At 42.6% G+C, this 22,827-nt stretch overlaps 2 protein-coding genes across 2 annotated transcripts in view; both read left to right on the top strand.

Moving 5' to 3' along the window:
• The first annotated feature begins 2,789 nt into the window (after nucleotides 1–2,789).
• NDUFA5 (NADH:ubiquinone oxidoreductase subunit A5) lies at nucleotides 2,790–7,730 on the top strand. The gene is made up of 5 exons (XM_033163029.1): nucleotides 2,790–2,875; nucleotides 4,532–4,576; nucleotides 5,015–5,131; nucleotides 6,273–6,338; nucleotides 7,540–7,730. Exons 1-5 carry the CDS (start codon nucleotides 2,855–2,857, stop codon nucleotides 7,639–7,641), a joined length of 351 nt encoding a protein of 116 aa, XP_033018920.1. The 5' UTR covers nucleotides 2,790–2,854; the 3' UTR covers nucleotides 7,642–7,730.
• A 4,836-nt stretch (nucleotides 7,731–12,566) lies between these two features.
• IQUB (IQ motif and ubiquitin domain containing) overlaps nucleotides 12,567–22,827 on the top strand; it is a 34,170-nt gene continuing 23,909 nt past the window's right edge. The window contains exons 1-6 of the mRNA XM_033162296.1: nucleotides 12,567–12,826; nucleotides 14,181–14,315; nucleotides 14,691–14,858; nucleotides 14,959–15,134; nucleotides 15,355–15,510; nucleotides 17,559–17,769. Coding sequence (XP_033018187.1) covers nucleotides 12,739–12,826; nucleotides 14,181–14,315; nucleotides 14,691–14,858; nucleotides 14,959–15,134; nucleotides 15,355–15,510; nucleotides 17,559–17,769 — 934 coding nt within the window. The 5' untranslated portion in view covers nucleotides 12,567–12,738. The remainder of the gene's footprint in view (nucleotides 12,827–14,180; nucleotides 14,316–14,690; nucleotides 14,859–14,958; nucleotides 15,135–15,354; nucleotides 15,511–17,558; nucleotides 17,770–22,827) is intronic.

The following is a 22,827-nucleotide window of genomic DNA, read 5'->3' as shown; positions in this document are numbered from 1 at the left end:
ACTTTAAACCTAGGTTATGGGTGCAACAATGGAATGTCTAGGTGCACTTGTTTTTATAACAAGAATACCAAGCTGAAAATGAATGAACTGCAGCTAAAATATTGTGTTCATTTTTAACATGGTCTAGTCCTTCCCCTGCCTACCCCCTTAATATTCTTAAGGTCTCTTCTCTAGTCCTCAAAGAATACCGGTAGCTCGAAGTGGGGAGGCCGAAAAGGGTCCTCCTTTCCTTCCATTTTGCAGTTTTAATCTGAAATCTCAGGTGCAGTACTACACCCAGAGTTCAGAAACTGGTCGCGCTAATGAAATTCCCTGTTGCAATATGTGCCTAGAACAATGGGAGTTTCGAACACTTCAGACAGCCCTAGGAGGGCAGAATTTCTCCCTCTCCTACTTATGTATGCATGTTATCCATGTAAAGCTGGGATCACAGGTTAGCTGGGATAGCTCTGTTGGTAGAGCATGAGACACTTAATCTCAGGGCTGCGGGTTTGAGCCCCATGTTGCAGGAGTTTGGTCTAGATGACTCTCGTGGTCCCTTCCAACTCTACAATTCTATTATCCTAAGTAAATAAGTGTAAGATGTGAGTTACCTGTACATGTGTGCACATAGAACATAGATTAAACGCAATCACCTGAAGTTTTAATTGGAAGCATCTTACTGAGTCCAGTGGGACTTATTCACAAATAACTGTACTTTTGATTGCAATCTTAGGCTACATTCCTGTAAAAGCACTTGATTATTGAGCTGGCGACAACATGAATGGGGTGGGGTGGAAACGCTAATCATGAAATTAAATTTAGTGTGAGCTCCTTATACTAAACTTGGATTTTAACAGGTATAGATCTCATAATTTCAACCCTGTTCTTTAGCCACTTTATTATGTTAGATCAATATTCAGCAGGCCAACTGGCTATCAGGTGACCATAAACTGTGTTCACTTTATTGCCAACCCACGCAGCACCTTCACATGCAGAAAATTAAGTATATTGCAAGCCATGAGGTACAACAGGTGCAGTATGCTTTAAACCGGGGCAGTGATGGTAGTTTGTATACGGAGGGGTCAGTCTTCTTTCTGTCAAGGGCAACATTTCCTTAGCAGCCATCGAACCCTGTGGGAAGGAAGAAGAGAGTGGAGTTGGCAGGAAAAGCAACCTCTAGGCTTGCTCCAGCTGGACCTCTTGCACAATCAACTTTTATTTCATTTTACTCGATTACTTCAGTATTTTACAATCGCAAACCGCCTTGGCAGAAAGGCAGCCTATAAAAGCAACAAGTTAAGTAATGCAATGGTCCTTCAAGGGGACCATGCTGGAGGCAAAAAAGAGAGAGCGAAGAACCCAGTATGTGTGAACAACCTGAGGGAGAGCAACAGAAATGAGGAATTTGTGCAGCGCTTCAACATATTCAAAGGCAATTCTCAAAACTACCTCAGCAGTCTACCACTGCTATGAAAAGGTAGGGCGGCAGCACCACCTCCGTATTTTAGGTGGGAATTTTTGTTTTAAACCTACCTAGAATTTACCCTAGAAATCCCAACGAAATATAAAATATTTATAAACACAGTGGACCCTCGGGTTACATTACCTTTGGGTAACGTAACTTTCGGGTTGCGAATGTGGTAAACCCGGAAGTGTATACTTCCGGGTTTCGCCGCACGCGCATGCACAGAAACGCTCTACTGCGCCACCTGCATACGCAGAAGTGGCGCCTCATGTTGCGGACTTTATGGGGTACGTAAGGACCCCCAGAACAAATTAAGTTCATATCCAGAGGGTCCACTGTATATATATGCATATACGTATATGTATAAAAGGGATGCGGGTGGCACTGTGGGTTAAACCACAGAGCCTAGGGCTTGTCGATCAGAAGATCGGTGGTTCGAGTCCCTGTGACGGGGTGAGCTCCCGTTGTTCGGTCCCTGCTCCTGCCCACCTAGCAGTTCGAAAGCATGTCAAAGTGCAAGTAGATAAATAGGTACCACTCCGGCGGGAAGGTAAATGGCGTTTCCGTGAGCTGCTCTGGTTCGCCAGAAGCGGCTTAGTCATACTGGCCACTCGGCCAGTAACGCAAGATGAGTGCCGCAACCCTAGAGTCGGACACGACTGGACCTAATGGTCAGGGGTCCCTTTACCTTTTTATATGTATAAATATAAAATATGTATAAATATATACAGTGCTATTTTCCTAGAAAAAGAGGTGCCAGAACTCACCATGTACCTCGTTCTTTTATAACGGCAATGGCGCCCACCTGAGAGGAACAGGAACTGAGTTCCATCGAGTTCCACCTGAAAAAAATATACCCTTAATATATCGTTTAAACTGCGCGCGCGCGACAGTTGAGCCTCCTTCCTAGCACGTGCCACTCGGGTGCAAAACAACCTCTCCCGCAACACGCCCCGCCCTCTTGGAGAAATATGGAGATCAGCGGGAGGAAACCAACCAATAGCCGCTCGGAGCGACTAAGGCCAAGCGCCTCCCATTCGAAATCCTCGCTCCGCGCATGCGTTTCCTTGGCGGGTTTTACGGGCATAAAGACATGTACATCTTAAGTCTCTGTCTGACACGGAAGCGACCTTGCGCGACGCCCCCGACGCAGAGCCCCTTTGCGCATGCTCAAGCGGAGGTTGCCTGTACGCTCCGCCCGCCCTGTCCTGTGATCAAAGCGCCGGGCGTGCGCTCCGCCGTCCTTAGCCTTGCCCCTCAGAGGCAAACAATTCCGTACAGCCTGGGGCTTTGCGCACGCGCGTCGCCTTCGCTGGCTCACCGGCTTCCGTAGGTTCTCAGGATTGGTCTGTTCTTTGTTGTTGCCCCCAGAATCCCTTGCGCGCGGCAGCTGACATAGAGTAAGCTATGGCCGGAGTCCTGAAGAAGGTGAGAGGGTTGAGGTCGGTCGCGGGGTTGGGCGTCGTGTGGCAGCTGGCGGGGCCCCTCGTATGGGTTGGTTAACCAAGGGTGGGAGTGGGGGGAAGGCGAGAGCTCGCTTCATAGGTCGAGGGGAGGCTGGTTGTGGCTCTCTCAGTGGGGACGCAGCCTGACCCCTTGGCTGCGAAGTTACCAAGGATGAGGCAAACCATATGTGTGCTGCCTTGAGCGCGTTAATAATAATAATAATAATTATTATTATTATTATTATTATTTGAACCCCGCCTATCTGGCTGGGTTTCCCAATTACAGGTGGGTAGCCGTGTTGGTCTGCCATAGTCGAAACAAAATAGAAAATTCTTTCCAGTAGCACCTTAGAGACCAACTGAGTTTGTTCTTGGTATGAGCTTTCGTGTGCATGCGCACTTTATCTGAAGAAGTGTGCATGCGTGTATCTGAAGAAGTGTGCATGCGTGTATCTGAAGAAGTGTGCATGCACACGAAAGCTCATACCAAGAACAAACTCAGTTGGTCTCTAAGGTGCTACTGGAAAGAATTTTCTATTGGGTTTCCCAATGTGAGGGACATAAATGTCACTAGAGACCCATCACTTGGTGTCCTGTGGCAGCTGCCCTGGCAAAAAGGGCTGGATTGTTGTTGTAGTTACCCAGTGCTATTTTTCTAAAAGTTTTTTTAGGGGTACTCTCATTTTGACTCAAGAAAATCACCATTTTATAGTTCAAATTGGGAAAAATAAATAAAAATAAATGGACAAAAGGCTGCCATCGGGGGTAGCACCGGGACTGACGATTCATTGCAACAGAACTGATGATTCACCATGCTAGAGAAGAAACTATTTTTTTAAAATTAGTTTCTTCTCCCGTTAGTTTCAGAAAATGTTTAGGGGTACCGGTATGTGTACCCCTGCATCCCCCCAGAAAAAAGCACTGTAGTTATCCTTTTTTAAACTCTGGTCCATGCAAATGAAGCTGCTCGCCTCAAGTTTCCAGTAGGTTTGGGGTAGTGTCCTGGGTGTAGAGGATCAAGATGATCAAGGGTCTGGAAACCCATGCATTGCAAGGGGCTTTGGACTAGATGACCCTCATGGTCCCTTCCAGCTCTACAATTCTGTGATCTTCCAGCTTGGGACCCCATCCTCATGAGGAATGGTTGAAGGTGGTGGGTGTGTTTAGCGTGGGAAAGAGGAGACACAGGAGATATGAAAGCCACCTTCAAATATCTAAAGGGATGCCACATGGAAGATGGAGCAAGTTTTTTTTCTCCTGTCCTGGAGGGTAGGACACAAACCAATGGTTTTAAGTTGCAAGAGAGGAGATTGAGACTAAAGATCAGGAATAGCTTTCTGACAGTAAGAGCTTCTTTGACTCTGGGAGGTGTGGACTTTTCTTCGTTAGAGATTTTTAAGCAGGTGTCCTGCATTGTAGTGGGTTAGACTAGATGACCCTTGGGGTCCTTTCCAACTATACAGTTCTGAGATTCAATGATGTGGTAGATGTGTTGTTTGGTGCAACATCCAAACAACAAAAGCATCTTTTAAGCTTCAGAAACAATATTTTTATACACACGCAAATGTAAAACTCATATTTTAAAACGATCCTTCATTAAGGATACTTACTAAACATATCTATTTTTAAATCTCTGCAGACCACTGGACTAGTTGGGCTAGCTGTATGTGAGGCACCACATGAGGTAAGTATAAAGCATTTGTTTATTTGTAATTGTAATCAAAAACATGAGGAAAGTATTGCTTACCAGGAGCATATTTCATCTTAATAAGTTGAGATATGAAGAACTGTTTTGATTGTGCACACAGCACCTTTTGTGTGAGCCAAGAAGTAAATCAGCAGTCTTCCAGTAACTAGAGTTTTCCATTTTATAGGCTCATTTTATATGTTGCATTAGATTTATTAAAGTAATTAATATTAATGTTCTAACTACCTTAACACGCAATTTCTCCAGTATCTTGAATTTGAATTGGTTAAGATTCTAATAGAATTTTGCAGAATTGTTCCCTTTGCTACTGAAGAAAGCTGTGAACTTCATAGTCATTTTTATTACAGTTCATAGTTCACTGTATAGGCTTTTATGGTTCACCTTAAATTACTGTTTGCTATGTGATCTTTTCAGCGCCTCCGGATACTCTACTCAAAAATCCTTGCTACTTTGGATAATATGCCCAGAGATGCATCATATAGGAAGTATACGGAGAACATTGTAAATGAGCGGTTTGATATAGTAAAAACAGTAAGTATGTCATACATTTTAAGCATCTCAAAGTACATTGTTCAAGTGGCCTATCGTCCCTTGCTTCACTTTCCAGATTTGCTTTTTGAATGCTGTCAAATAGAGGTGCATCATAAACTGGCACCAGTTGCCATGGGACTGGAGAGCTGAACAGAAAGGCCACTCTGGCTTCTCCTATCAGCTGTGAAATCTAGTGCTGCTGGGAGGCTGCACACATACACACACCCTTCCAAGTAGGGTATTAAGGCAAGGTGATCATCTATTGACTTGAGAAGGAGCAGTAGCAAGTTTGCTTCTCTCAAGACTGCAGAGCTGAAGGAAAACACACTTTGGCATCATCACCATCATCATTAATGGATTTGTATACCACCCTTCATCAAAAGATCTCAGGGTGATTCACAAAATAAAAATGCAAGAGAAAAGCACAAATAAATAGTTATAACAGAAGCAACAAAACAATAACCCCTTCCTGCTCCCACAAACACTGGTCCAGGAACTAAGGGCTGCTGGATGTGTTGGTTTAGTGTATACTGTATGATTTTACAATCTGTTGTAAGATGCCTTGAGGATAATTCATTCAAATGTTTCCACTGAATTCAAGGACTTACAGGATTGCAGCCTTTGTTTTAGTTTCATCTTGCACCCATCTTAGAAGAACTATTGCAGGTTATACAGTGCACCTGTTTTGTATTGTATGGGTTTGTATTGTCTGTGTGTTCTCTGGAGGCCAGAATAGGAATGGTCTACTTACCTAATGTCTTTTAATAAGTTTGTCAATATCAGATCAAGATAGATATTTTAGTCCTCCATGATAACTTTAATTTCTGCCCCCTCTTGAATGGTTAAAATACCAACAACAATATTTTAATATCTGATGTTTCAAAAGCCTTAACGTTTCCACAAGGGTAATCTGAACTACTAATTGCTTGTTGAATTGAAAGGTTGTGGACATATACAGCTGCAAACCTATGGCTTCATATTCCTTTTGACATTCTGAGAAAGAACTACTATTCTAGACTATATGCCACTTTTTGGAAAAGACTCATTGGGTTATTCTTTACTCTGAGTGAGATATAGAAAGATACTGTTTGAACGTACATCAGAGCACATCTGAGCCTTTCACTTGTTCTTGTACTTGCAGGAACCTGATGTGCAAAAACTGGAAAGTAAAATCAATGGTGGACAGATAGAAGAAGTAATTTTGCAGGTAATATCTTAGCAAATATCTAATTATTTAGCAAATATAGTACTTGCCAAATATGCAACTGTTTCTTATAGGCTCTACTGAAAAAATGAGAGGAATCCAATTATCTGTTTAAAATGCTGAATTCTGAAAGTGAGACATTTTTTTGGGGGGGGGGGGAGTTCTCTGTAGAGAAAATTTTGTCAGTTTGTTGTCAATATGGAGACCAGCCTTTACTACAGCAAAATATGAAATGTTAACTGTCACTATAAAAAAAAATCACAATGCAATCCTATGTTTACTTAGAAGTAAGTCTCACCGAATCTCACCAAATATGGTGTTATTATACATGGCAAACTAAATTTTGCTTCTGAATAGAAAAAAGAATTTCCTAGCAATTTAGCCAGTCGCTTAACCTCTTATGTCCTAATAAGGCAGACATAAAGACAAGCGTTACAGCATTTTGCTACACTGATGGAACCTTTTCTAACATAACCTTGTCTATACTGCCCCTCAAAACTATGGTACTCTTTGAAATATTGGTAGCAAAAACCCTTATTGCAAAAATGTTGAGGGCTGCATACAACTAACCAGGCATGCAATCAGGAGTCAGTGCAAGGACTAGCACAACTGGGAATGATCTCCCCACCCTGCATACCCCCCCAAATGGGCTTGGGGAGGGGGTGCCTGGAGAACCCTCAGAACATCATGTGGGGGGAGGAGAGATCATTCCATTGGGCAAATTGAAATATTTGGGAGGATGGAACTATTAAAAGAGCACAATGTTGACTCCCCCGCTTTGTTTTCTGTTACCCCATTATGGAGCTCTAAGCAGGCTTTACCAGACTATCTACTGCAGGCATCCCCAAACTGCGCCCCTCCAGATGTTTTGGCCTACAACTCCCATGATCCCTAGCTAACAGAACCAGTGGTCAGGGATTATGGGAATTGTAGTCCAAAACATCTGGAGGGCCGAAGTTTGGGGATGCCTGATCTACTGGGTGCAGTGCTCTCTGATGCATTGACAGTCTTCAGGATTGGGACCACTGACTTGGTCAAAAGATATACAGTGCTTATGTATTCCAGTGCTGTACCAATTAAGTTGTTTAATAAAAATCAGTATTTTAGTATGTAGTTAGTGGATCTAATGGATGTTCATTGTCTAGCTTAGATGCAGCAACTTTGGGAAGGATTTTTTTTTTAACCAACTTTTTTTTTTTAACAGGCTGAAAGTGAGCTCAACCTAGCCAGGAAAATGGTGCAGTGGCGACCATGGGAGCCTTTGGTTGAAGAACCTCCATCTGATCAGTGGAAATGGCCAATATAGTTAATGTTATTTGTAGCTTTTGGAAGTGAAAAATATGTAATCAAATGTATGCTGGACATGAATGAAAAATACTTTAATTCTACTCATAAGATTTGTTTGCTATAATTATTGGTTATATAGCCAAGTAAGCTGTACTCAAAGCAGACCTGTTGAAATTAATGGCAGGTTAGTTCAGTGCATCTTCTCTGAATATGACTAACATTGATTACAACCCATTAATTGGAATATCACTGTGAACTTAGCACCAGGTGTGAATGGTTCTCAACAATTTAACTGTTATACTCTTAAATTCTATAGACACTTGCATGTATGGGAATCTGTGTAGGGCATATAAGAACCTTCTTCTCCCACTCTGCCACCAACAACCCAGTGCATGGCTTCCAGGCTTGCATTCCTGAACAAGCAGAGGGTGGGCTAGATGAACATTTGGAAGAAATGAGCAGGCTTCCTATTTCCTGGACTGCTTTGGTGTAGTACCTGTTTGAGTCTCCATGCTTGTGGAATGAGAGGGAGGGCAAAAAACACACACACAAAAACAGAACTCTGTTATTCCCTACTGGACTTCTTATGTGCACAGGAGAAAGGCTGAGTCTATAGGTTCTAGAACAAGCGGCTAGTAACATAGGCTGTATTGTAGGAGGAGATCATCCATGGATTACCTCCACTCTCAAAGGAAGAGGAGAAGGGCCTAGTGGTAAAGCATCTGCTGCCTGTTGGTGTAGACAACATTGAGCTAGATTACCAATGCCTTGACTCTCTATAAGGCAGCTTCCTATGCGCCAGAGCTATCCAAGTTTTGTATCCCTGTGGAGGAAGGAACAGTTCTCAGTTTCCATGTTGTTTCGATTGACAGAGCAGGGCTGCCTGCTTTCTCTGGTTAGTTAGCCTCCCCACCCCCCAAGTAATAGTTGACCTTGTTCTCCTCTTTTCTAGCTTGGGTAGAATGAGAAAGGGAAGCTTTCAGAAGTGACTTGGTGAGGTCATTTGGTGGCATGGGAACTGGCAGCTTCCCAAACAGCAAAGATTTCCTCCTTCCTATCTGAGTAGCCAAAGTGATGCCACCAGGGCAAGAGGCTGCAAAAACCTGTGCATGCAACAACAAAACTTTTACTCTGTTTGACACGGGTAGGGAGCCTGTGTCCTTTAAATGTTCTTCAAGTCCCATCAGTTCTGACCATTGGTCGTGCTGTCTGAGATTGAAAGAAACTGGAGTCCCAACAACATATGGAGGAGCCACCCCTGGCTTTATACTGACATTTAAAGCTGATTGCTGCTAGCTTGAAAATATATTGTAAAGTATTGTAATTCTTCAAATCACTATGACTGAAGAATGCTTTGGTGTTAGATGGGACCTGTAAACACAACTATTTACTATCTTGTAAAAAATGCTGTGTTTTAGAAGAAAAGCCACTAGAGGGCATGAAGTGTAACAAGTGTGGTAAACGTTAAAGCAGAAGGAAGGGTCCCTGCTGGATGAAGATTACTATCTATGTTAAAAAGAAACATAAAACCAGTGTAACACAAATGCTCTTACAAGTTTCACCAAGATGAAAAAGCCTTTTATCCTTGTGACTAAAACTGAATTTTCTTATTGGCTTCAAGCTGCTTTCCTCACTTTTGTGAAGGTGGCTAACTTCGTGTCTTAATTTCTGGTATGTTTGAACATTGTTTCACTTATCAAATATTATAGTTACCATGTTCTGCATAGTAATTAAACTGAATTCCATAGAATTCCAACAAATAAAAGAAATGAAATGCAATGCAATATAAGAAAGAAGCAATTAAAATACAGTTAAATCTGGATCATTAATGTTCCGTCACATGTCAATCACAAATTCACAGGCTCACCATGGCATGGGACCACCTGAGTGATGCTACTGGACGGCTGGTGGTCTGCGGACCACAGTTTGGGAAGCCCTGACATAGAGGGAATAAATGTGGTGTAGCTTTCCCGGAAGTTGTATTGTGGTGAACTCTTGCTCTGCCATTGTGTGACACTGCACTTGTATGCCCCTTTTAAAACAAAGTGAGCATTTATAAAGGCAGCCAATCATTCAAACCTGTAAAGCTTTTACTTCCAATTTAGTGTGCTTAAAAGTTTAGAATGCAGCTTTATGCACCTAGTCCAAGATACAAAATGCACAGGTGTCAAAGAGGACAGTGATGCCTTTAGTGCAGAGAGGGATTTTCAAGAGGTGCAGCTGCGAAAACAACTCTCTTATAGAGCTAGTGCTATCATTAGACCAGCTAGGCAGCTGTCTGTGATGCAGATCTCAGAGGGGCAGCTTTATACCAATTAGTTTTTGTTATATCTTAAAAAATTCTGATATTTTACTTTTATATGTTGAAGCATTTTATCATTTTTAAAGCAATTCATGCATTAGAATTGGTTTTTCACAGAATTGTAGATTGGGAAGGGTCCTGAGGGTCATCTAGTCCAACCCCCTGAAAGGCAGGGAAAGCTCAGCAGCAAGCAAAGCAAGATTTTGGTGCGCCTGAAACTGAAGAGACTTAAATTTTTACATCACAATTCTGAATATGTTTTTGTGCTTAAACATTTTTGTATTTGAGGAAGATAATCAAAGGTTGTGGTATAACTTATTCCCCCCCCCCCCCGCCCCCGGACATCTTTGTTGAACTTTAAAAAGTACATAATTATATGTGCACTATTAAACATGAGAGTATAAATTAAAGAGAAACAGCACCTGTAGAAGGGAAAGTAAAGGGGGGAGGGGGAAAACACCCCAAACTATATTTTACTAAGTTTTTAACCTATTAACAGTATTTGTAAGAATGGATTCCAAAAATCATTGAATTTTTTCCATGACAAGTCTGTGTTTATATCCAACTTGTTCATATGTTGCGAGTTTGTATAAGTCTTCAATTCATTCGTAGAAGGGAGCTGCATTTTATTTTTTCCCAACTAGTATTATTCTTGCAAGTTAGTTTTTAACCTATTAGCAGTATTTGTAAGAATGGATTCCAAAAACCATTGAATTTTTCCATGACAAGTCTGTGTTTATATCCAACTTGTTCATATGTTGCGAGTTCGTATAAGTCTTCAATTCATTCGTAGAAGGGAGCTGCATTTTAATTTTTTTTCCCAATTAAGCAGTATTATTCTTGCAAGCTAAAATAAATGGAACAGCTTCAGGTTTTGTGCTTCTTTCTGCAATACATCTGTTTTTGAAGATCAAAGTTAGCGACTCTGTGTGTGTGTGTGTGTGTGCGCAAGTCCTGAGCCTTGCCTAGCGCGCAAAACAAGTCCCGCTTGCACAGCAGTCAAGCGCCTGCGCATGCAGAGTGTGTCGCGCATGCCGATTGGCACGCTTTCTCCTTCCTCTCGCGAGAGTTGGCGGTTGCTATGGTTACAGCGACTCTCCGTTCCCGCTTGGAGGCGGAGGGGATCGGGTTGATCCAGCGGCCGCTTCGGGGAACGTACGCGAGGACCTAGCGCTACGGTAAACTCCTCCGCCTTTATTAATGCCGTCATTAATATTATTATTATTATTATCAGTATTAACCAGTCGGCGTGAGAATAACGCAGAGAAGCTGGAAAGGAGCGGGAGCTGAGGCGGAGCCGCCATGACGTGAACGGCTAACTAAGCCCTTTACTACAGTTCCCGGCATGCTGTGCGCTAGGGCTACGTTGAATTCCGGCATGGCGGCAGCGCAAAGCACGTCGGGACAAGTAGTCGGTTGGTTTTTGAGCGGGTTAATTGAGCAGCGGTTTTTCCCTGTCCCTCCCTCGCCGCACATAAATAATGATGGATAGCTCGTGTTGCATCCTGGGAGCTGTAGTCCCTGTGCGCATCGGGCACTACAGATACTGTGGTACATGTGATGCCACTTAATTTAGTTGATGATGATGATGAAATTAAAAAAATAATAATTAAAAAAAATTAAAAAATAAAGGTGCTGCTTGCTGGTTTCCTGCTTGCTGCTGCTCCTTAAACAACATTTTCCTCCCTTATTCAGGCCTAACTTTCCAAATGCAATCATTTCTGTGTAGTCCAAATAATTTGCATGTGCCCCCTTAAAATGTACCGATGTTGATAGATGGGAGATTAATTTTAATGAATAGATTCACTAGTTAAGAAACCTAATTTCAATGACAAGTTTAAAAATGTAGATTTCTTACTTTTAAGTCCTTCAGGATAGAAAAGTAGGAATTGAAACTAGACAAGGAAGAAAAGCATGCTGTTGATTTAGTGTCCATGGAATATGCTCTTAACTAGTCTCTAAAGTTGCATTCTGGAATGTAAATGTAGTTGGCCCCACAGCACAGCGAAATTTTAAAGTTTGTGTATGCTTAGTAGGATGAGTCCCCCCCCCCCCCAAGCAATTGTTGTGCAAACGATAGCCAGTTATTTGAGACATAGGAGTAAATGTACTTTTTAGTTCACATTTCCCTGTAAATTATGCTTTCAGATCATGTGAAGGTTAAAAAGGTGTACTTCTCCTTTCAGGAAAATGGCTGATCCAGAAGAAAAGGCAGGTGGCCTGGCTGAAGCAGAGGCTGAAATGCAAGTTTTAGAGGACACTTCTGAAACAAACCAAGCAGAAGAAAGTGCCGGGACTGTAGGAGCTATGCAAGAGCAGACAGGTGCAACACAGCAGAATGAAACAAACCTGTCTACGGAGCAGGAACAAGGCCCAGAATTAGCAACACACGAATTGGGTGATGCTGAGGAACCACTACAGGAGCTGACAGCTACTGAGGAACCAGCCACTGCAGAGGAACCGGCTGCCATAGCGGAAGTAGCCACTGCTGAGGAACCGGCTGCCACTGAGGAACTAGCTACTGCAGAGGAATTAGTGGAGGGGCCAAGTGTTTCTGAGGAACAGCATCCTGCTGCGGAAGGAGTTCAGGAGCCAGCTACTGCAGACGGACTGACACAGGGTTTGGACTTGATAGAAAAATCCCAGGATGAGGTCCCAGTGTTTCAGGAATCTATTTTAGAGGTCCATCATCTTGGTGCCGAAATCGAGCTACCTATAGTTGACACAGATGCGTCTGATATTACAGTTGGTGCTGCTGCTCCTGTTTCTGCTGCTGAAAGTTTTTCTGAAAAGGCATCTGACTTTGCAGCACATATGCATGCTGCAAGTGCTTTGTTAACAGAAGCGTTAGCATCTGAAAGAGAAGAGTCTGAAAGAAGTACCCAAGAGGCTACTGTAACAGGTGGGCAGTTGTCAGATACCATATATTGCTGCTGCCCTTATGACTAAGAACTGTTACTGATTAAATGATGTTAATAATGTTGATAACTGAAATGCGTCAGTTGCTTAGGTCTACTGAAATCACTTTCAGCTAGTGGCTCCTTAGTTGTAATAATAATAATAATAACAATAATTAATAATAATAAAATATTACTTATACCTCGCCCATCTGGCTGGGCCTCCCCAGCCACTCTGGGCGGCTTCCAACAGGATATTAAAAACACTGTAAAACATCAAACATTAAAAACGTACCTAAACAGGGATGCCTTCAGATGTCATCTGAAAGTCAGATAGTTGTTTATTTCCTTGACATCTGGTGGGAGAGCATTCCACAGGGCAGGCGCCACTGCCTGGTTCCCTGTAACCTCACTTCTCACAGTGAGGGAACCGCCAGAAGGCCCTTGGCACTGGACCTCAGTTTATATGCTTCTTTCCCACAAATTGAGCCCAATGCAGTGTACAAGGAGGACAGTAAAACAAATCAGCAAATAAATCTGAAAACAAAAACTAAACATTGTATAGCAACCACCAATTTACAGAAAAGTGACAAGAAAAAGAAATCAAATACCAAAAGCCGCATGAAACAGTCGTGTCTTGCAAAATCACTGCGATGCAACTTGCTGAAGCTATAGAGTAGGAGAATGAATGCTACCATTTGGGTCCCTCAACTGAAAAGCTTCAGTTTCAGGAGCTTGCCAAGCCTCCATGGGTTTGGCAACAAATACTTACATGCTTAGGCTCATTCCTAAATGTGGCTTTTGATATTCAATAAGCATGCTTAGGATTGCACTGTCAGATTTGTAGGTGGGAGAAATAATTATTTTTTGTATACATGTACTCCAGCGTTTGTACAAAAGCTGTCTATATGAGCAAAAGCTTCCCAATTGATTTCAGTGGGCTGGGTCCCCCCCCACCCCATGCAAGTGGAATTAAGTTTTGTTCCTTTCTAGAGACAGCACTCTGGGTACAAGGTATATATTGTTGGTGTGTGCATAGAGTAAATTGCTGCTGCTTCTGATCATTATAACAGCTAAAGGATTATACATCATTGTCTCTTTTCTGTATGTTTTTATTTTAAATGGTGTCATAGTTATTATTCTATAATAGCAGATCTTGAAATAATTACATTTAAAAGAAGTAGATTATAACATGTCACATAATCTGTTGCATTGAAAAAAAAAATCTAGCAAGACCAGAAGAGAAGGAAAGGTAAATTCAGCAGTAACTTGACTTAATTCATCTAACTAAACAGTACAGTTTTTAGAATCTGCTGTTGATGAAATACGATAACAGATGTTTTCTTTTTCTTTTTTCAGTTCGATTCATGCTACATCCTGCTATCCAGGTTTTCACTAAGTCTTTTAACATTAACCAAACTGTGGAGCAAATGAAGAAGTACTTCGTAGGACGCTTAAAAATACCACTGGATATTTTACAAATTATGTTGCTAGGTATGTATAAACCACTAATGAGAATTAGAGTCAGTATTGATCAAGGTTTGCTAGAGAGATTCAGTATTTTGCTGTTGTCTTATTTAGTTTTCAATTTTTGTTTGGTCTGTGTCAATTTGTATTGATGTTAATTTGAGTCATTGTCATAATGATAAGTAGTTCCTTTGTTAAACTCTTGCTTTATAATAGACGAACTAGATAGAAGATGGATGTGGAGAAAAAAGCTTTGATTGGGATATCAGTTGGGACGGCATTGCTACAGGCTTTCTCTGAGTTTGGTTGCATTTCCAAAACCATCCTTAATTTTATTTTCTTAAAAAAAATGTTGATCTTTTTATTTGATGTGAAATATTAATAATCAATATTTACTTTTAGGGCGAATAACTGACAATAGTGAAACACTATGGAATCTTGATGCTAAACCTTATGGGACCATACAAGTTGATATGTTCTCCCTTGATGAAGAAAACTTTCCCCTTAAAGCATCTAAACTCCTAGAGGAATACTACATGCCTGATGTTATAACTTTTAAAGTGCAAACAGGTAGACAGCAATGTTGAAACATGCACTCTAGCTCATTCTGGTCAGGTACTATTCTGTAACATCCTCTCTATAATTTAATAATACTGTTTAATCTGAACAGATGCAGACACATTTAAGGAAGTAAACGTGTCAATTAAAAGGCCAAATTTTCAGAAACCGTTTTTGGGTGGATATAGACATAAAGAAACAGGCACAGAATATCATAATGCTGGATCACAGACAGACCCCAAAAAACGTCCAGACAAAGGCTATGAAGAGTTCTGTAGGTCAACACAGGTATGTTTGCCAGAGTATGAAATAAAGCACTAATATGAAAACAATCGTATAAAGTAATTGGAAAACTAAGTAGCTTCTAACAAATTAGAATCCTATAATTATATGAGTTATTTCTTCATCCATTTGTAAATGTGCTTTGGAGTCATTTTAATTAGTCCAGTGTTTCTAGCACAGTCTCTCTTTAAAATGTGATCATTAAAATGAAATTTTTTATTTCTAGACAGTTGTTGAGAGGAAAAAGGTGCAAAGTACGAGAAATACAACTTCCACTCAGATGACCAAAATTGGTGTCTATATGTCAAATGTCACTGACAGATTGATAGAACCAAAAGGTTATGTGACTGCTGATGAATACCATGCACGAAGACTTCAGGCAGTAAGTACTCAGTCTATTGAATCCAGCAGATTAAAATACCCTGCAATCCTATACCCACTTACCTGGAGAGAAGTCCTATTGATTAGACACCTATAACATTAAACTACAAATGACAAATGTGATAAGTGAAATTTACATGTAAAGGGGACTCACTTTCATCTTAATACATTACGAGTTGCACACAGTGCTTCAAGTGGAGTTCCACTCACACAACAGGACTTTCTCTTCATCTCCTTCCTTGCACAAATCTTCTCTGGAGGGTCCCCCCGACCTGTGGAGCAGATTTTCAGGGTGCATAAGGAGCTTGCACCAGTCATATAAAGGCTTGTTTAAGGCAAGTGTTAATTCTGTAAATTGTCAAATGTTTAAAATAGAAATACTTTATTGTCACTGTACCACATGTTTACAGTGAGATTAAACGAGCCCCCCTCCCCCCCAATCTCTCAAAAAACAAAGAAAGCTTGCTCATTTCTTCCCACTTCAGTGATTCTTAAATTGTGGTCTGTAAACCACCAGTAGACCTTCAGGAAGACCACAAAAATCAGAATAAAACAATCTATGACTTTTTCTGGGCAAATAATGATGCATATGAAATGAAAACCTATCTTTTTCTTTTCATATTTATCATTTTTTGCGCTTTGATATACCGTATATCGCGGCGTACAAGGCGACTCGGCGTATAAGACGGCCCCCCAACTTTTCAAGGTGAAAAACAGAGTTTGGGGTATACTCACCCAGCCCGGGCTCCATGGTGGCTGAGGTAGCGGCGGCGGCTGGAGCGGCGGGGAGAGCGTCCCCTCTAGCCGCAGAGGAGTGCTCCATGCTTGCCGCCCATGCCCAGCGCGGGCTCCATGGCGGCGGAGGGGAGAGCTTCCCCTCTAGAGGCACGGAGCGCTCCGTGCTTGCTGCCGACGCCCAGCGCGGGCTCCATGGCGGCGGAGGGGAGAGCTTCCCCTCTAGAGGCACGGAGCGCTCCGTGCTTGCTGCCGACGCCCAGCGCGGGCTCCATGGCGGCGGAGGGGAGAGCTTCCCCTCTAGAGGCACGGAGCGCTCCGTGCTTGCTGCCGACGCCCAGCGCGGGCTCCATGGCGGCGGAGGGGAGAGCTTCCCCTCTAGAGGCACGGAGCGCTCCGTGCTTGCTGCCGACGCCCAGCGCGGGCTCCATGGCGGCGGAGGGGAGAGCTTCCCCTCTAGAGGCACGGAGCGCTCCGTGCTTGCTGCCGACGCCCAGCGCGGGCTCCATGGCGGCGGAGGGGAGAGCTTCCCCTCTAGAGGCACGGAGCGCTCCGTGCTTGCTGCCGGCGCCCAGCGCGGGCTCCATGGCGGCGGAGGGGAGAGCTTCCCCTCTAGCAGCACGGAGCGCTCCGTGCTTGCTGCCGACGCCCAGCGCGGGCTCCATGGCGGCGGCTGAAGCGGAGGGGAGAGCTTCCCCTTTAGCTGAACGGAGCGCTCCGCGCTTGGCGTCAGCCCGGGCTCCATGGCGGCGGCTGAAGCAGTGGGGAGAGTTTCCCCTCTAGCCGCACGGAGCGCTCCGCGCTTGCCGCCCACGCCCAGCCCGGGCTCCATGGCGGCTGAGGCAGCGGCGGCGGCTGGAGCAGCGGGAAGAGGCTCCATGGCGGCCGAGACTGCGCACGCAGCCAGCGGCGGGACGGAACTCCGCGTAGCGTCCCATGATGTTGCCGGCGTACAAGACGACCCCCGACTTCAGACAAGATTTTTTGGGGTTAAAAAGTCGTCTTATACGCCGCGATATACGGTAGTTGTGTTGGATATGTGGGATTTGTCCGTGATCTGTGTTGCTGATATATTTCTGCCCATAGTCACAATTTAAACAACCATGTATGCATTACACATTTTAAAGATCTCTTTATAATAAGGTTCAGTTCATCTATTGCTTCATTTAAAGATGTGACATTCTGATTTGTAAATTACTTACTAAGAAAGCTAGCGAATTTGAAATGTATTATTCCCGTAATTGCCAAAACATATAACGGATGCAGCAGAATATTGCTATTTTCATTTCTGCTATCTCCTGCTCCCATCAATAGGTAATTGTTCTACAAACTTATGTCCGACGATGGCTAGCTATGACTTTAGTAAATAAACTAAAAGAAGAATTGCGATTGAGACTGGAATGGGAAGAACAAGAAGAACTAAGGAGACAGAGAGAGAGGGAAGAAAAACTGCTAAAGGAGTATAATCGAAGGCTGAATCCTAGAACAAAGGATGATTTTGAATTACTCTATCATGCTTTAGAATGTAAGAGATGTTGTTTTTTGTTTTAAGAGATGCATATTTTTGGAAATTTTGAAATTTGCTTGGTCAAAAACAAGGATATAACCCTTAGATTTTTTTTTCTAAGAGGTTTTACACCAAACCACACTGGCTGTCAGGAAATCATTGTTGAAATGTGATATCTCATATAGTTCAATAAAACCTGTGAGCTGCCATGGTATTTCAGCACTGAGGTTATGTCCAAGTCTAGCATGGACCCAACCTCTGTTCCTGCCACTTTCTCTTTTAACAGACATAATGGCTGGATCTAGACACATCAAAGAAGTGTTTCAGTTACACACTTTGTAAAAACAAAATAAAATAAAAAATTCCTTCCAGTAGCACCTTAGAGACCAACTAAGTTTGTTCTTGGTATGAGCTTTCGTGTGCATGCACACTTCTTCAGATACTTCTTCAGATCGTGCACGCACACGAAAGCTCATACTAAGAACAAACTTAGTTGGTCTCTAAGGTGCTACTGGAAGGAATTTTTTTACTTTATTTTGTTTTGACTATGGCAGACCAACACGGCTACCTACCTGTAACTGACACTTTGTAAACTTTGTATGAGAAATCAGGGAGGCAAAAACGGAACTCCACAGCGCCATCTGGTGTCACAGTGTTAGAATGCATAAACAACGCATATACAGTCGTACCTTAGAAGTCCAATGGAATCCATTTCGTAAGCCTGTTCAACTTCCAAAATGTTCGGAAACCAAAGCGTGGCTTCTGATTGACTGCAGGAAGTTCCTGCAGCCGATCGGAAGCAGTGGAAGCCCTGTCGGATGTTCAGCTTCCAAAAGAATGTTCGAAAACCAGAACACTCATTTCTGGGTTTCAATTGTTTGGGAGCCAAGGCATTTGGGATCCAAGGTACGACTGTACAGTCAAACTTCAGCTCCCAAATGCTTCTGTTTTGGAATGTTTCGGCTCCCGAATGCCAAAAACCCAGAAAGAAATGCTCCAGTTTTCAAACATTTCAGAAGCCGAATGGGCTTCTGGAACAGATTACGTTTGACAACCGAGGTTTGACTATAAAGCATTTTTTCTTTGTAGCGAAGTCCAATGTTAACTAATGAAATGAACTCAAGACACTCATTGGCTGCATAGACATCAGGTTTCATGTAAATTGTGGGCTGGTTTCCAGGAGTCAGAGTTTGTTTGCTGCTGAAGATGGGGTGTGTGTTTAACTTCCATGTGAACAGAGAGCACCTTGTAACCTAGGCTGTCATGTTGCAGAAGCTCTTGGAATGCAGGCTCACTTTGTGCTAGGAGAACACCTTGCCTGAAGATGTTGAGCATAAGCCTTGATTGGTTCACATGCTGCTTCTGGCTTGAGATGCAACAGCTTCAGATTGTGTTGCCTCATATCGCTGCCTTGTCTGCCAATAGTGTAGTCCTGCCCTGTTGTTTGCTTCTATTTCTGTTTGTTGTTGACTGGTTGCTTCCCTGCAGTGGCTGCTTTTCATCTTCGTATGGGAGCTTAGTGGTTCTAGGAAGCGTTGCTTAACCTGCTAGTAGAACTGCTTTCACATTCTTCCACTGTTACACTGAATTGCTAAGACAGCGATCCATTGAGTTTACTGTCCTTCAGAGGTTTGCGAAGGGCATGCCTATTGATTACAGTGGTGGGAGCTTTTTACTTAGGTGACACGGTGCAGCTTGCAAAATTTACGGTTTGATTTCATACCGGAAATAAGTTGTTCTATTAAAAACAAGAAAGGCATTAAATAATACTAAATGGTTAACAAGGGGTTGTCCTACTCAGAGTAGACCCGTTAAAGTTAATACACTGAAGAAGTGTGTGCATGCACACGAAAGCTCATACCAAGAACAAACTTAGTTGGTCTCTAAGGTGCTACTGGAAGGAATATTTTTTGTTTGTTTGTTTTGCACCTAAGTTAGTAATATTCATTAATTTGAATAGGTCTTCTCTTGAGTAGGACTAGCGTTGGATACAACCCAAGATGTTCTGCGGCTTCCTCATCCTTTCTGAAGCTGGTGCTGTGTTTGAAAGATTTCCTTCCCATCTCTATGCTTGAGAGAAGGTTGGGGAAAATCTTACTCATCTCACACTTTTAACCTTTCCAAGCTAAGAGCTAGAGCACAGGGAGAGATGAAGTCCTGTAGCCATACTGGACCAATGCTGAGGCAGTGGTGGACACAAATGTTGAGTAGCTACCAGATCTACCTAGAATGTGTGTCGCTCTGATTATTATTCCCGTGTTGCGGACCAGAGGTTGAGGACAGAAAGTTGCGGAAGGGCTTTAGCTCAGTAGAAGACCGCATTTGTATACAGGACGTCACAGGTTCCATCCCCAACATTTCAAGGACTAGGAAACTCACCAAATCCTGGAGAGCTGCTACTACTAAGCATGAATAATACTGAGCTGAATGGGCCAATTGCTTGACTCTGAAAAAGACAGCTTCCTATGTTGGTTTAAAAGTACGGTGCCTAATTTCATGGCAGAGGTAAAATTCAGACAAATGATTTATGGCTTACTCAGCCACTATGCTGCGCCAGTTCTCAAACAAGTGAATACTGGTTTGCATATAGAGCTGCAAATTAAACCAGCTCCAAGAAATCTGTTTTGAAAAAAATCATTTTCTGGAAGCAGGGAACAGTTTCTTTTCTTTGCATTGGCTGCCCCCTCGTGGGTCCTCGAAAGCTGTGGACTTTGCTGCATTGATTTGAACAGCGGTGGCAGCTAATCAAATAAAAAAGAATAAAGCTGAAATATTCAGTGATAAAAACATGATCTTGATAGTCCTCTCCTCTGTGCTGCATTTTTTTAAAAAAAATATCCTGGATGTTTTCTTCCTCTCATTCGATTGAGATACACTAATGGTTGTTACTCATTAGAATGAAAACGTTTGAGAGAATATTCTATAACAGTTTTTGAATTACGGTAGTATTTTCCCCGAGCTTTTCAGAAATATGCAGAGAGCACGATCTTGATGATCTGGTGCTGTGATCCAGAGGATGTTGTGTTCAACTGGTACATTTGTTCACATTTTGGCTTTGTCATAGATTCACTTGGGCGGTCTTGGAGAAATTGCTTATTCCTCTTGGTCCCTCATCTGTTAAATGGGAGTAATAACCCACTTCATAGGGCTCGGTAAAGACAAATAAGAAAAGGATTTATCGGGAACTTTGTACAGTACTTTGTAAAGCAATATCTAAAGAAAAAAATTGCCTAATTAAAGGCTTCTTTATAGGTCTTCTCGTAATAGGGCTTTGCCACCACACACTGAATTCTGCCTTTGTGTATCCCTCAACCACCTTGCAGTGTGTCAAAAGCTGGATTCAGTGCATTGAAGCAGAAGCACATGGCATGTCTGCTGCCCACTGGGAGCAAGTGGCCATTAAAACAGAGCCACTATACACTATATAACAGTGAGAATCTACCTATATCAGGGATCAGCAAACTTTTTCAGCAGGGGGCCGGTCCACTGTCCCTCAGACCTTGTGGGGGCCTGGACTATATTTTGAAAAAACCCCAAAACAAATACGAATACCTATGCCCCACAAATAACCCAGAGATGCATTTTAAATAAAAGCACACATTCTACTTATGTAAAAACACGCTGATTCCCAGACCGTCCATGGGCCGGATTTAGAAGGTGATTGGGCCAGATCCGGCCCCCAGGCCTTAGGTAGCCTACCCATGACCTATCTATATCGTTAGACAGATAACTAATGGTGATAGCAGTGACTTAAGGTCAAAGTAGACCTTGCGTGGGAGTTCCATAATTGGAGCTCTTCAAATCTTTTTCAAAAAGCAAGCGCTGGTGGGATGTGTAATTTGTGTCTAGACAATGAAGAAGGGGGAAGGGAATGATCCCCCAATCCAAATCACCCCCCCCCCTGAAGCAGTTACTATCCCCTAAGGGGAAAACACTTGTAGATGCCTGTTTGATTTCCCCCCCTCCATGCTAATAGCAGCTTCATCTGGGCAGGGGATTTGCCTGGGAGAGTAAGTGCTCCATGACCCCATCTAAATCACTTCCATTCCTGCCAGTGAATAAGGCATCAGTCATTCTAATTGCGGCAATGGACGTGAATAACTGGGCAGATGTAGTAGCCCACATAGGTAAGCTGTGAAGATCCCTAGATAAAACTATAAATGACTTGATGGAGATGTTTATCTAATTTGCAGATGACTTTGTCTGCAAATTGACAGCAGTAGGCAATAGCTGGCAAAATAAATTCCAACAGAGATAAGTATAAAGTTCTGCATTTAGGTGGGAAGGATCAGAAGTACCTGGCTTGGCATCAATTTGTACATGTGAAAAGGACCTTAGGGCCTTAGCAGATCACAAGCTTAACAAGAGTCAGTAGTTCAGTGCAGCAGCTAAAGAGGCCATTGGATTTCTAGGCTGCATGAACAGAAGTATAATGCTCAGATTGAGAAAAATAATGGTACCACTCCATTCTGCTTTGGTCAGATATCACACAAAGTACTGTGTGCAGTTCTGGGAACAAGAGTTTGCAGAGGATACCAACAAACTAGAAATGTCCAGAGATGGGCAACAGAAAAACAGAAATGGTGATAGGCCTGAAGACTCAAGTCCTATGATGAAAGATTAAATGTGTTGGGCATGTCTAGCCTGGAGAAGAGACAGCTATTAGGTAATCTAACCAGCTTCAAATATGAAAAGGGCTGTTATACAGAAAATGGAGCAGATTTGTTTTCTGTAGGGTAATTTGAATCCTGTTGTTTCAAATTACAAGAAAAAGCACAGGGGCTTAATGTAAGGAAGAGGTTACTGACAATATGAGTGGAACAGACGGATGACCTTAGAAGGTGGTGGACTCTCCTTCATTTGGGTCTTTTATGCAGAGCGTCGTACATTTCCTGAATCTGCAGGAAGTTGGATTACATGACCTTTGAGATCCCTTCAAATTCTGTGATGCTGTGATATAAATAAGTCACTGGACTAGATCCATAAGGCTTCTCAAGCATTTACAGAGCAAAGTAAAAGATCCTGTAATTCAAAAAAGAAAGGCTTGTGAGTTTTATACACCAATAACCACATTAT

This window comes from Lacerta agilis, chromosome 10 (genome assembly GCF_009819535.1).
Source record: "Lacerta agilis isolate rLacAgi1 chromosome 10, rLacAgi1.pri, whole genome shotgun sequence".
Taxonomy (NCBI): Eukaryota; Metazoa; Chordata; class Lepidosauria; order Squamata; family Lacertidae; genus Lacerta; species Lacerta agilis.
This window is presented reverse-complemented; position numbering and strand designations above follow the sequence as displayed.